We start from the raw sequence: 13,193 nt of genomic DNA, 5'->3' as shown, positions 1-13,193 counted from the left end.
CAGTATGACTGATTACTTTTACGTGTTGCCATGTTTGTGTTCATTCAGTCATCTGCCTAAAGGGTTAAAGCGCTAGATGCTAATTAGTATTAGCATTAATCTAGCAGTGTTTGTACTTAGTACGCAAAGTGTAATTATCTATATGTTCACATTTGAAGTAAACTTCAAGTGGGAGTGGCAATAAAGAGGCTGAAGCATCTTTTGAAGTATTGTTCAATATTTGCCAAAGTGCTGCATGCTGTGAAGTGAGTTGAGTTCTCTGCCACCATACAGCAAATTGTCTTTCAAGGTTGTGCTCAAAAGTCAAAGTAAAACATCGTCAGGACTACTCGTATCTTCACAATGTTGAGTCACTCATACCTCAAGCCACCACTGTATACTGTATGTCGTACACTACCATTAATATGCTAAGACACTCGTTCAATAGCATGGTAAATTGCTTTGAAACGTTTGAGTGGTAATGTGCATTGACACACGTAAACACACACAATCACTAATCCTAATTTCTTATGGCTTCTTATTTGTGAGTCATGTAAAAGCTGTAATAGTTCCTCATGCAGCCATGTTTCTTCGCTAACTCACCATCAGCAAAGTGACTCATACATGACGATATCAGATAGTTCACCCGGTTCGGTAAACCATTTGAAGTTAATTTAATGGGAATATTAGCACAGATTTGGTATCTGATTTATGTTTCATAGTAATTATTGTCACAAAAAGGCACATTTTGATCCATGACTACAAGATTACAAGCGCAAAAAAAAAAAAAAAACAGATCACTAAATGCTCTTTCTTAACCAAGTGAGTCCAGATGGCGAATGAGGAGATGAAGGGGGGTGGGGGGGGCAAGCCTGGTCAACCGGGAGGCAAACTGCAACAGCTGCAGACAGCGCAAACAAACACGAGTGGTGTGTACACTCACACTCAACACACAGAGGAACACTTGGCTTGCACCACTCAGGGTCAAGGATCGATTCCCCCCAAAGGAAAAATGGCCACAGACAATTGAGCAGGCATCCCCGAGGGACGGAGAGCTCATTGAAGAAATGATGTGCAAAAACCTTTGGCCACTCACTCCACAGGAAACCTTTGTAAGATGGAGATTTTTTTTTTTTTTTTTTTTTTTTTACAATACAGCCTGTGAATTGCATCTCATCAGAGCATTGCTAGGTCGCCATTGTAAAGGAGAACTGTTTCATAAGTAAATAAGGGTAAAAATAAATTAAAAACAATAATACATGAAACATGGTCAAATTTAAATAAGTGAATTAAGTGTAGGCCATGTAATGCGGGGGCCAGTGTGTTGAAAAATACTGTAAAAGATCTTGAGGAAGATGGAGAGGCACATAGTGTATATTGGAAAAGACACATTTCATGGATTATTTCAGTTTGCACAAAACTTTAACAGAACAAAGAACCCCAAACACACGCGTGGGCACATGCAGGCCTTAATGGCACAGTGTAAATGACCCTAAATGAGGGTTTTGCTTAACACTGGCGTCCAATTGATTGGGTACGGTCTGGATGAGCGTGCGCATGCTTGTGTGAGAGCGTACATCCGTAAAATGCTTCCTGCCCGGCATCTGCTCTGGCCCTGGTCGGCCCAGCTGGGGCATTTGGGATGGTGATGCTGGGGGGGATTAGAAATGCAAATCCTTGTCAGCTCCCCAGGGGTGTGCATGAATCACACCGATCTTGTTCAAGCACGTGTGATACAGCTTGAGTGCAAAAAAAAAAAAAAAAAGAAGAAGAAAAGAAAACACCTCACTGGCCTTATTTTTTTTTATTCCCACTTACCTGTTCACCTTAATGCATAAAAAAAAAACATGAGCGATAATTTGTTGAGAGCTCATCATTTCACGTGCAGTTTAATTGAGATAATTTAGTTGAAGGCAAATACTATGCTTCAGTTAAGAATGGAAATGTCAAGACAGCATTTCAACATTCTTTGGAGTGGTGCTAATGCAGGAGTGTCAAACTCAATTTAGCTTGGGGGCCGCTGGAGGTAGAATTTAGCTGACGGTGGGCCGCAAATGCACATAGACGTGCATGCAATTTAATAAGATTTTTTTTTTAATCCAGTCTTTTCAAACATATTTCTCATTTTTTTAACAAAATAAGATAACCAAGAATGCTGGTGCAAAACTACAAATAAATCTTTCCATGACAACACTGCTATAGATTTCAATCAATTCACCCCCGAGAGCTATGTACCCTACTGTGATCAATAGGTTCGTCAGCTCTGCATTCAACACTGTGAAAGTGCCATTCACAAAAAGTCGAGGGCCGCACGAACATTCAACTTTCATATTAAGGTGCGGGCCAGAAAATATCAACTTGCGAGTTGCAAATGGTCCCCCGGGCCGCCAGTTTGAGACCCCTGTGCTTGTGCTAATCTATTGTAATGTAAAGTAGATGACGTGTGGAGACTGCTACGAAACTGCTGTGTACTGCTGTGTACTGCTTTTGCTCCCTTGGGCCATTTGTCTCCTCTCTCCATCACCGAGATAGAAACTCCCCAAAGGTAGACTAATGGTTCTGGCCTTGACCGTCTCTTAGTGCAGTACTGCCACATCCTTTCCTGACTGTTGAGTCACTCGCTGGCGCCAGAGCACCTGTTTTGCAGAATATGAATGAATGAATGAATGAATGAATGAATGAATGAATGAATGAATGAATGAATGAATGAATGAATGAATGATGGCGGCTGCTCCTAATCTTTCCTTTTCCTTGTCTGGACCACATGTGCGCACATATGTTTCTGTCACGAGAATCTCCTCAGGCTATACAGCCACGTTGTAAATGATAGATTGGTGTGCCTGAGCTTTTGCTGATGCTGCACAACAAGGCACATATGCCTTCATTTATTTCAATGTTTTTAATGTAGTTGTGCACGTCTTAGGGTTAGTTTAGAAGTAAACTCATCGCTGCTTTCAGCAGTCCTGGCAAGTGGCCTGCCTACAGGAAACAAAAAAAAAAAAAAAGGAGGAGTGAAGGCCCCCTGTGACAAATTGTTATTCTTCACCTTAAATATAGTTTTAAAAACGTTGCTTATGTTTTTCTGCCTTGTAGTGAAGACAGACAAATTAAAATTGCTATTTATAGTATAATATATATATATATATATATATATATATTGGTGTTGGCCTCATAGTTCTAAGGTCCGGTGTTTAATTCCGGACCCGCCTGTGTGGAGTTTTCATGTTCTCCCCGTGCCTAGGTGGGTTTTCTCCCACATCCCAAAAACATGCAACATTAATTGGAGACTCTAAATTGTCCCTAGGTGTGATTGTGAGTGCGGCTGTTCAGGGTGTACCCTGCCTCCTGCCCGTTGACAGCTGAGATAGGCTCCAGCACTCCCCGTGACTCTTGTGATGATAAGCAGTGTAGAAAAAAGAAAATATAGGTGTTTAACAGGTTAAAGTTCCCATCTTCCAGTACGCTCTGTGTGCATTTGACCTATATAAACTAATGTACTGTATGTCCACGACAATTGTTTTAGAATACACAATCAAATGGTCAATCTTTAGTTTGCTTTGCATGATTGCTCACCCTGATTCACTCTTCCCCTTTCCAACACCGACATCACCACCACCATCATAATCATAATTTTAGTGACCTCAGTTTACAAAACAGGAAGCATTGCAACATGTCACCATTCCTGTACATCTGGATCAAGTGGACAAACGTGCACACACACACACACACACGCACACACACACACACACACACACACACACACACACATACACACACACACACACATAACCACACAGTTTCATAGTTCTCCGGTTCACCAGGATGGTGCTTAATATCCTAACCTTGTAAGAGCACATGATACAGTATGTGATGATCTCACCACAGTACCATCTTTGTATGCACAATCTCAACACTTTCCCTGAAGGAAAAATCCTAAAGCCTGTGCACATCTAAGAGAAGGTGAAACACAAAAACACTTTCAGAAAAGTCACCTGACCTCTAAAAATGGGGAACAAATGTAATATTATCCTTCCATCCATCCATCCATCCATCCATCCATTCATCCATCCATCCATCCATTTTCTTAGCAGCTTATCCTCACAAGGGTCGCGGTTGTGCTGGAGCCTATCCCAGATGTCATCGGGCAGGAGGCGGGGTACACACTGAACTGGTTGCCAGCCAATCGCAGGGCGCATAGAGACAAACAGCCGCACTCACAATCACATCTAGGGTCAATTTGGAGTGTCCAATGAATGTAGCGTGTTTTTGAGATATAGGAGGAGTTCCCAAAGAAAACCCACGCAGGCACGGGAAGAACATGCAAACTCCACACAAGGAGGGGCAGGATTGAACCCGAGTCCTCAGAACTGTGAGGCAAACACTTTTTAGCTGCTCCACCGTGCCCCCTAATGTAATATTAGATGATTAGAAGATAGAAAGAATGTTTGGTTGTAGTACAGGCTAAAGGCTAACATAAGCACACTAAGGTCGCACCAAAGACCCTGCCGATGACTTTCTGCTGGTTTAGGTTATGCGGTATTCTGTATTGATGTTGCAAAAACACATGTAATACCTTGACTAATAAAAATGAGGACCTGATGATACCTCTGATATAAAACTCTGTGATGCAGTGTTTTAGAGGGGAGTGATAAAAGAATTTTGGGACTCATCAGTAGCCATGAATATTTCAGATCAGATGGACAATGCAAGCCAACTCACAGCACGCTACTGTACCGTTACTCCTGAAGAGCCCGTACTCCAATAACAACGCATCATGCCAACTGTCCTTTGGCAACAACACACCGTGACAAACGAAAAGCATCGAAAGCTTATAGAGTTTAGCTCAAAGACAAGACTGTCATTTAAACCTGGCACCACATGTTGGACCAAATGCAAACATGGGCGCGTAAATGCAAGTGCAACAGCTCCTTAACCTTTGGCCTATCTTCTTAGAAATCAGTAAGACTCACACTCCACTCTTCAAGAGGACGATGAGGCCAACATCTCAGCCTCTGGGCAACTTTCAAACTCAAAGGTATGGAGGAGTGACCTAATTGTTGACCTGTGAAAAAAGGTCATGAAAACAAGGTGCCTTCAGACCTGCACACTCTACACTTGTGAGTAACGCATCCATATTTGTACAAGATGTGAGTAGAGCACATAAGGCCTTTTCACCTTGTACAATTTATTGCAGGACTGTAGAAATGTATTTTAATGTTGGTCAGCATTTTTGCACTTTAAGAGAAAAATGTTTTTTGAGGTGGTACTTGGTGTATAATGTTTGAGAATCACTGCTCTTTTATGACCAGTCAGTCATAAGATTTTAAGTGTGCGTAGGAGACTTTTGATGCTGCAGACCGAGCATCCAGTAACAATGCACACTTTCATCTGAAAGCCATCATCAGAAAAATACACAAATAGGACAGAATACAAACTCATACTCAAGTATTCATCACAACGTGGGCTACATACCAGTCTTCACGCTGTTATCACTGACACAATTCAGATCATTGTATCAGCTTGCATGAAGATGAACAAAATGTACAAAGACAAAAATACATTTGAGGGAGTCACGTGTTTCTACGATGTAATGATGTTTCACAAAAAAGATTTAAGATTTTTTTCAGACTGGTTTCCAACATGAATTGGGCGGAAGCAGCAATCTCGTACTTACTATATCTTGCTAGACTATAACGTGGCAGCACATGTTTAGCACATCTGCCTCACAGTTCTGATGAGCCAGGTTCAAATCCGACCTCGCTTGTCTGGAGTTAATAGCATTTTTCCTGCCACTCTGCTTTCCTTAAGCATCCCAAAAATATGCATACTCGGTTAGTTGAAGATTCAAAATTTTCCTGTATATTTTCAATGTGAGTGCGAATGCTTGTTTGTTTATATGTGCCCTGTAATTGGCTGGAAACCAGTTGAGGGTGGACCTGAGGGATCTAGGACAGGCTCCAAGCACGCCCGTGATCTGTGTGGCGTGGAAAATGAATGAATGAATATATATGATGTATATATTTGTGTTGTGCAAGAGCTGATGAGATAAAAACAAAAAGTGCTCTCTTATAATTTGAAAGGAGGATGGCAGGAAGCAGACAGCACTAATGCAATGCCTGCAACATTAAGTCCTTGGGGAATTACCATTTCAAAATGCACACAAACATACATGCACAACCACTGGGACAAATCATATCCTGATGCATATGTCCATATTGTTCATGGTCACCATGGCGATTCCTTTGCTACAATCCCTTCTATGTACGGCATAAATATTGTATCTGCTCTCCTGTCTCAGTGGCGACAGAATGCCGTGTCCCGTCAGCGACCATCGTAGTTGAGCGACTCGAAGGGGAGGACGCAGGGCTGAAAGGATACTTCACGTCGCAAGCCATTTTATTTGTCGTGTCACTACTTCCTCGACAAAGCGTCCTGAATGTGGCACGCGGCAAAGACACACTTGGCAGTCTGAGTACAATGAGGAGTGAGTGAGGGCAAGACTGGAAGTGGCTCACGCTGAAGTCGTTTTTTTTTTCGTCTTTTGAACAATTCCTCTGAAGTGTTCATTGTTCTCCAGAGAGCTCCTAAAGGATGCTGGAGAAACCTTTGCGTGCACAAATATGCCCGCATATACACACTAGCACATTGTGAATGAACAAACACATTGCTATTCGAGGCACCCTTTAAAGACGTGTGTGTCGCTTCGTCATCTTTTTGCGTGCTCTGCGGTCATGGGCTCAGCCAACGGTAAAATTACACATGTAAAAATGCCACTTCTGATTCGTCTTCTTCTTTTGCTTTCGGCTTGTCCTGTTAGGGGTCGCCACAGCGTGTCATCTTTTTCCATCTAAGCCTGCATCTTCCTCTCTAACCACAACTGCCCTCATGTCTTCCCTCACCACATCCATAAACCTTCTCTTTGGTCTTCCTCTCGCTCTTTTGCCTGGGAGCTCCATCCTCATCACCCTTCTACCGATATACTCTCTCTCGCCTCTGAACATGTCCAAACCATCGAAGTCTGCTCTCTCGAATCTTGTCTCCAAAACATCCAGCTTTGGCTGTCCCTCGAATGAGCTCATTTCTAATCCTATCCAACCTGGTCACTACGAGCGAGAACCTCAACATCTTCATTTCTGCTACCTCCAGTTCTGCTTCCTGTCGTTTCTTCAGTGCCACCCGTCTCTTATCCGTACATCATGGCCGGCCTCACCACTGTTTTGTAAACTTTGCCCTTCATCCTAGCAGACACTCTTCTGTCACATAACACACCAGACACCTTTCGCCAGCTGTTCCAACCTCCTTGGACCCATTTCTTCACTTCCTGACCACACTCTCCATTGCTCTGTATTGTTGACCCCAGGTATTATAAGTCATCCACCCTCGCTATCTCTTCCTCCTGGAGCGTCACTCTTCCCCCTCCACCCCTCTCAGTAACACACATATATTCTGTTTTACTTCAGCTAATCTTCATTCCCCTCCTTTTCAGTGCATGTCTCTATCTTTCTAATTGCTCCTCCACCTGCTCCCTGCTTTCACTATATATCACAATATCATCTGCGAACATCATGGTCCAAGGGGATCCCAGTCTAACCTCATCTGTCTGATCTTTCACCTAAATCTACAGTATCTGCTCTATCTAATCTTTCGTGAAGTAAAACTCCCATGTACACAAATCTCAATCCAAACAGATGTCCTTTAGGTTTTAATTTGTAATGCACTTTAAATCTGATGGCCTTTTCTAGGATCATAGATGTGTGATTAGTGCAATGGAGGCTGAATCTTTTCATTATCTTGATGTAAAGACTAATCTGAGTGCTTGCTACAGTCTTAGAAGCGAACCCCTCATGCTAAGAAAGGCCAGTGCTTGAGGGATTGCTCTCTCGCATCCAAACACACATACACACACAAACACACACACACACACACACACACACAGACACACACACACACACACACACACACACACACACCTCATTATCGGTGCTGGATGGGGCCCGAAGGTGTCGTTAAAGGAGGACATCTGAGGTTCAAATGCTTTTGAACGTAAGCAACCTGTGCAACATTCTAAAGAGGGTGCGGTCCTATAATTAATTTTGTAAGATTTATTAAACAAAATGGGGAAAGCAATCAATTAGCCTTTGATGTGTGTCTTAGTGTGTGTGTGTGTGTGTGTGTGTGTGTGTGTGTTGATATTTTGAATGTCATGTTGCATGTTTCAGTCCTAAGTCCAAAGAGGCTGCTGCTGCTGCTGCTGGATGGACAACAAATCAATTCCAGTAATTCTCTACATCCAATTAACAGAAATCTCTTAATCACTCATTGGTGGAATAGCCCCATTGTCCCTATTAGTGAAAAACTGATACTAATCTTAAACCTCTTCTCATGATGAAGCAGGCCTTAACTGGAAATTTCATTAACTGTTTGAGGCTTTGCAGTCAGCGCATGCATGGAGAGCACATTGTGTGTGTGTGTGTGTGTGTGTTGTGTGTGTGTGTGTGTATGTGTGCGTGTGTGTGTGTGTGTGGATTGTAGTACATCCTGTGTCTGTTCTGTGCACGTCCTCTGAACAAAAGTCATTTTTCACTGCTTACTTCCGGTTCTGTTCAAGCATAGTGGTTGACTGAAGGTGACCTGACAGAGTGGGAGCACAACTGGCTAGCAAAACCGCAAAGCAACCTCTCATGTCAATTTGACAATGACGCTAACCACCAGCTGACCAGGAGGCCACTGGTGCTGCTGGGCTTGGGAATACAGTACTGAGTGCGACAGAAAACTATAACCGTAAGCATTCATCCCTTTAACAAGTATACAATTACTACAATACTTCATTATTTTAATGCTCACGAAAGCTGGGATATTTAAATATTGACCTTTGTTGAGGGATACGGTTTTGGTCAATTCTTTCAAGTGGGTTACCACATCTGGATCGGACCTCAGTGGTGTCCTACATTATCTTTGCCGACTGCTTACGGCTCATCTGGAAAGGACGTTGTCACATTGCATACTGCTAGCTGTCACCAAAGAAGATGGAACCCATTTCAATGCCAGAAGCATACAGGATATGGCTAACGGGCTGCGGTCAATTTAAAGTTAAGATTATCCTGACATAACGCAGAACAGCAAGCATCCATTTCCTAAGAGGCTAATGAGAAAGCGGGATGAGGAGAGCACAGAACCGGCATATGCTGATACGTCTCCCAATATGAAAGAGCACGCAAAGCCGAAACCAATCAGCTGCATGTCCAAATGGAAACGGGGGACATGATAAAAGATGAGCCCACAGCCGCAGGCAAGAGGGCAAGTCACAATTGGCCTCTCCCAAAGGCAGACGTAGAAACTCATGAGCGTCTTCACACGCTTCACCCACACACCTGCTGTGCTTTGTGTGACAAAATAATCTGCAGATCGAAAAGCCTCAGTCTGTCTCTGTGGACAGATTTGAATCGGTGGCATTTTTCATGATTTTACAACCCTACTTTTGTTACAGCCGTTCTAACATGCAAACGTCTGATGCTTCATTTTATACTCTGTCCCTCGTTTGAAGTGCGCGTCCTCTCCCTACCTGGTTTCCAGGCGTCTAGGTGTGGCTAGCGACAGGGAAAAAAAAGGATTGTGTTTGAATGCAAACTACATCCCCAAGCAATATTGTGTCTGTGTGCAGACTGCAGGGGTAAGGAGATACAAGACGGCAATTTGAGGCTGTGAAGGAGGAGAATTTTGATATAAAAAAGAAAAGATTACATGATATCACATTTTAATCTCTTTTTCCACTGCTAGTTCCTTGACTCTTGGCAAAATGAGTCTACATTCCCCTTCCTTTCTCCTTAGCGTTGCCCGCGGTAAGAGAGGGGGAGGAGGAGGCGGGCGGCGGCATTGGTAGGTAGATGGTGACCATCTGTCCGCAGCCAGGAGATCAATGGACGTAAAGGGGAAGTTGAAGGTCGAACATGAGGGTGGAGGGGGCGTGGTACTAGGATAAATAGGTAGGGCGCTTTAGCTCACGCAATATGCTGCCGTATTATTTACCATTTGACAACGCCCACCCACACGTCCCACTCCCACTTCCTTTGAGCATGAATGGCCAATTTGGGATGCAACAACGTAAACATGTCTAAATGAGGATGCTGGCATTTGTGGTTCTGTGAAACCGAGAGAGTGTGTCAGATAAGAACCAGTCGTTCCATTGCTAGCTCATGAATCAACAAAAAATAAGCAATGTTAACCTTCCAGAAAAGCTTATGTCAGGCAAGCAACACAAAAACATTGATATTAGCATCCATACAACATTTTACTTTTTTTTTTTTTTTACAGTAGCAGTCAGTTTGTTTATATTAATTTAACGTCGAGCAGTCACTCCCATTTTCTGTGCACAACATCATGACAGATCAAAAATCACTAAGAAAGTGTACCATATTTATGGACCTTTTTCTAGACATGTTTCTAAGTGATGTGGGTCTCATGCTTGACCCCATGCAAAGCATGCTGAGAAAAAAAGTGCACTTACCAAGCATTTGGCTGAACAGCAGCTGCTCCAAGTCCCCCAAAACTGTCACCACTAATTCAGGGTCCACCTTTAAAAAAGCCTTATCGTCTTGTCCTTCTACCCCCTTCTCAGATTTTCCCTTGTCCCCAAGTTTTGTGTCATTATCCCCAGTCCCGCCAGCTCCATTAGCCTTAACTGGCGGATCGTCCAAGTCTGGTCCTGGACTCTGGTGTGCATCAGAGGTCTTACTAATTGGCTTGACCTCGGCAAAAGGTCCCCGTGGTTTTCCAGGGGCTGGGATTCGGCTCACCTTTCCCAAATTTGAGGTCACCCCTTGGGAATTGAATGATTTGGGCTTGCCTTGGAAGAGGGACTGTTCTGACATTGAAAGTGTTCTGGAAAGTGATGTTTTTCCACTTGCAGCCTGACCCGTCTTGGTTTGCACTCCTTTGTTGGTGCCAGCACCAGGCTGGCCTGCATCATCATGCCACCTGGGAGTCTGGTACAGGTGCAGCTTTTTCTCAGAATCAGTGAGCACAATCAAGTTACTAAGTGATCGCTGCTTTCGTAGATTGGACGGATTTGAGACAGGAATGGGGATGGATCCAGTAGTTGGCCGGTAGACTTTCAGCTCTGATCTGGAGGGACGTGGAGGTCCCTGGGGTAGAGCAGATGGCTTGACCGGGGGCTTCCTTGAGGCCATGGACTGGGATGAAGAATCCTTGCCTGAAGTCCTTAGGTCCAGCTCTCTTGGCTTTGCTGTCATGCTAATATTAGCCACATTAGCCTCCAGCATCCCTCCTGTAGAGAGCCAAACAACAGGGGCATGCTCTGATATACACACAGGCAGACCAAAATAAAAGGTGCGAAAGATGGGAGAAAGAGCGATTAAAAACAATAGAGCCGTCTTGGTTTGCTGTCTCTATGGAAGCACACTGGACAAGCTCGATTCCCTTTAGTTGAAAATAACAAAAGCATCAGTGCAGACGGCCAGTGGCAGTTTGGTTACCTCGCACCTTAAAATCCCTGGATGTGAGGATCTTTGTACAGAGTCTAAAACAGCACCTCACAGATGACAATGGAGCTGTCGGAACAAAACGCAGCAGTCACTGGCCGTCCTGCCTGTCTGCACCTCTGCTTGCTCCCCGCTCGGCATCTCCTCCTGCTCCTGAGGCAGGCAGCAGCCAACTGACAGGAGAAGCAGTCGCAACAGTAGCGACACCCCCCTTTTTTCCGTCTCTCCTCCCTTTGCTTGTCTCTGGCTCGCTGGTTTGCTCAACGTAGCCCCGCTGGATCATTCACCCGCCTTCTCTGTGGTCCACCGCTAGCCTTCCTTCTTCTAGCTTGCTGTCTCTGGCTCGCCCTCCTCCCACTGGCTGATTCATCAGTCCCTCCCTTCCCCTTTCCCTCTGTCTGTTTGTTTTTTTTTATCCTCACATGAATATATGTACATCTTAAAAAGCTTGATCAAACACTTTTTAATCAACCTCAAATCTGTCTTTGCTTGCTCTGTCTGACACACCACACTACGCTACACACCACATGGCAAACACAAAGGTTTACTAATAATATACCGTCTTTCTTTCCAACTTTGTAACAAAAAAATAACTTAAAAATTTGAGTTTGGATTTATCAGATAATTTCTTTGTTCTTATCGTTTCGTTTAACAGGGGTCTCAATCAGACGAGCAGTGTGTGATGGCAAGGATCCTCAATGTCAAATACTGCCGCCAGAATAAAAGATCCCCCCCACAAACCCCACCGTAACATCTACAGCCAAGTCCTTCATAATCACATTTGCTGCTTTATTCATCCATTCAGATTCAGATTTTGTTAAGTGTGTTAACCACAGGAACCCCCCCCCCCCATGATTATCTTGAATTATCAGAGGACTACAGGTTTAATGGGACATTGAACAATCCCAAATGCACAAAGTTGGCCAGGCTTGAAGCCTTTTGCTTTAATTAGCAGCCGACAGCCCTGAAATAATCAGCCCGACCACCACCTGCATAACATCAACCACCCACTCATCTCCATTCCCCCCACTCCGTCCACTCCAGCCTTCTTCCAAATCCACACCACACCACAACAGCAATTCTCAATCCACAGGCCATTACGCTCTGGCTGCGTAATCGTATCCATTTTCCAGCACGACCTCTGTGGAAACACGTTGGTTGAAAACAAGAACAAGTGCATGTGTGGGTGACGGTGTAGATAATTCAGTGTGTACTCCTCTTGAATGTGTGTATAATGTATGTGCGGCTCGGTCTCTCACAGTGTCACATCGATGAGACAACGCCAAAGAAGCCCCCATCTAGGAATTCAGCAGTGCTCCCGCATGTTCAAAAATGAAACTTCATTCCACTGGACATCCCATCTCGGGAAACTCGGCTTCAGATGCGAAAAATCTATTTCTGAGCCATCTTCCTACATTGGATAAGTTAAGAGATGATTTGATAGAGAGCCATAAATGCACAAACACCATCCATTCCATTAGGGATAGTAATGATGGCAGAGCATAATCCTTAATAATAGAAAGTAATCAATAAAACTGTTTACAGGAAACAGTATGTATCCAGTCTCCTTTGAGCTCGCCGCTTTGATTTAGCTGTACTATATTATAAAAGCGCTTTTCTTCCTTTTCTTATGGGGACATGCACGATTGGGAACCTACTCTTTGTCTTGCTGTACAAGTTTCCACTCTTCTGAAAAAGGTTCTACGATATTATGGA

At 43.8% G+C, this 13,193-nt stretch overlaps 1 protein-coding gene across 2 annotated transcripts in view; it reads right to left on the bottom strand.

Annotated features, from left to right (window-relative positions):
• The window catches only part of LOC133496873 (neuron navigator 1-like), a 70,731-nt gene that overhangs the window by 49,726 nt on the left and 7,812 nt on the right, over positions 1-13,193 (bottom strand). For both annotated transcript variants that reach the window (XM_061812938.1, XM_061812946.1), the window contains exon 4: positions 10,484-11,263. In XM_061812938.1, the coding sequence (XP_061668922.1) occupies positions 10,484-11,263 (780 nt within the window). The remainder of the gene's footprint in view (positions 1-10,483; positions 11,264-13,193) is intronic.

The sequence above is a fragment of the Syngnathoides biaculeatus genome, chromosome 2 (genome assembly GCF_019802595.1).
Source record: "Syngnathoides biaculeatus isolate LvHL_M chromosome 2, ASM1980259v1, whole genome shotgun sequence".
NCBI lineage: Eukaryota > Metazoa > Chordata > Actinopteri > Syngnathiformes > Syngnathidae > Syngnathoides > Syngnathoides biaculeatus.
Note: the sequence above shows the minus strand (reverse complement) of the source record. Positions and strands in the feature narration are given on the sequence as shown.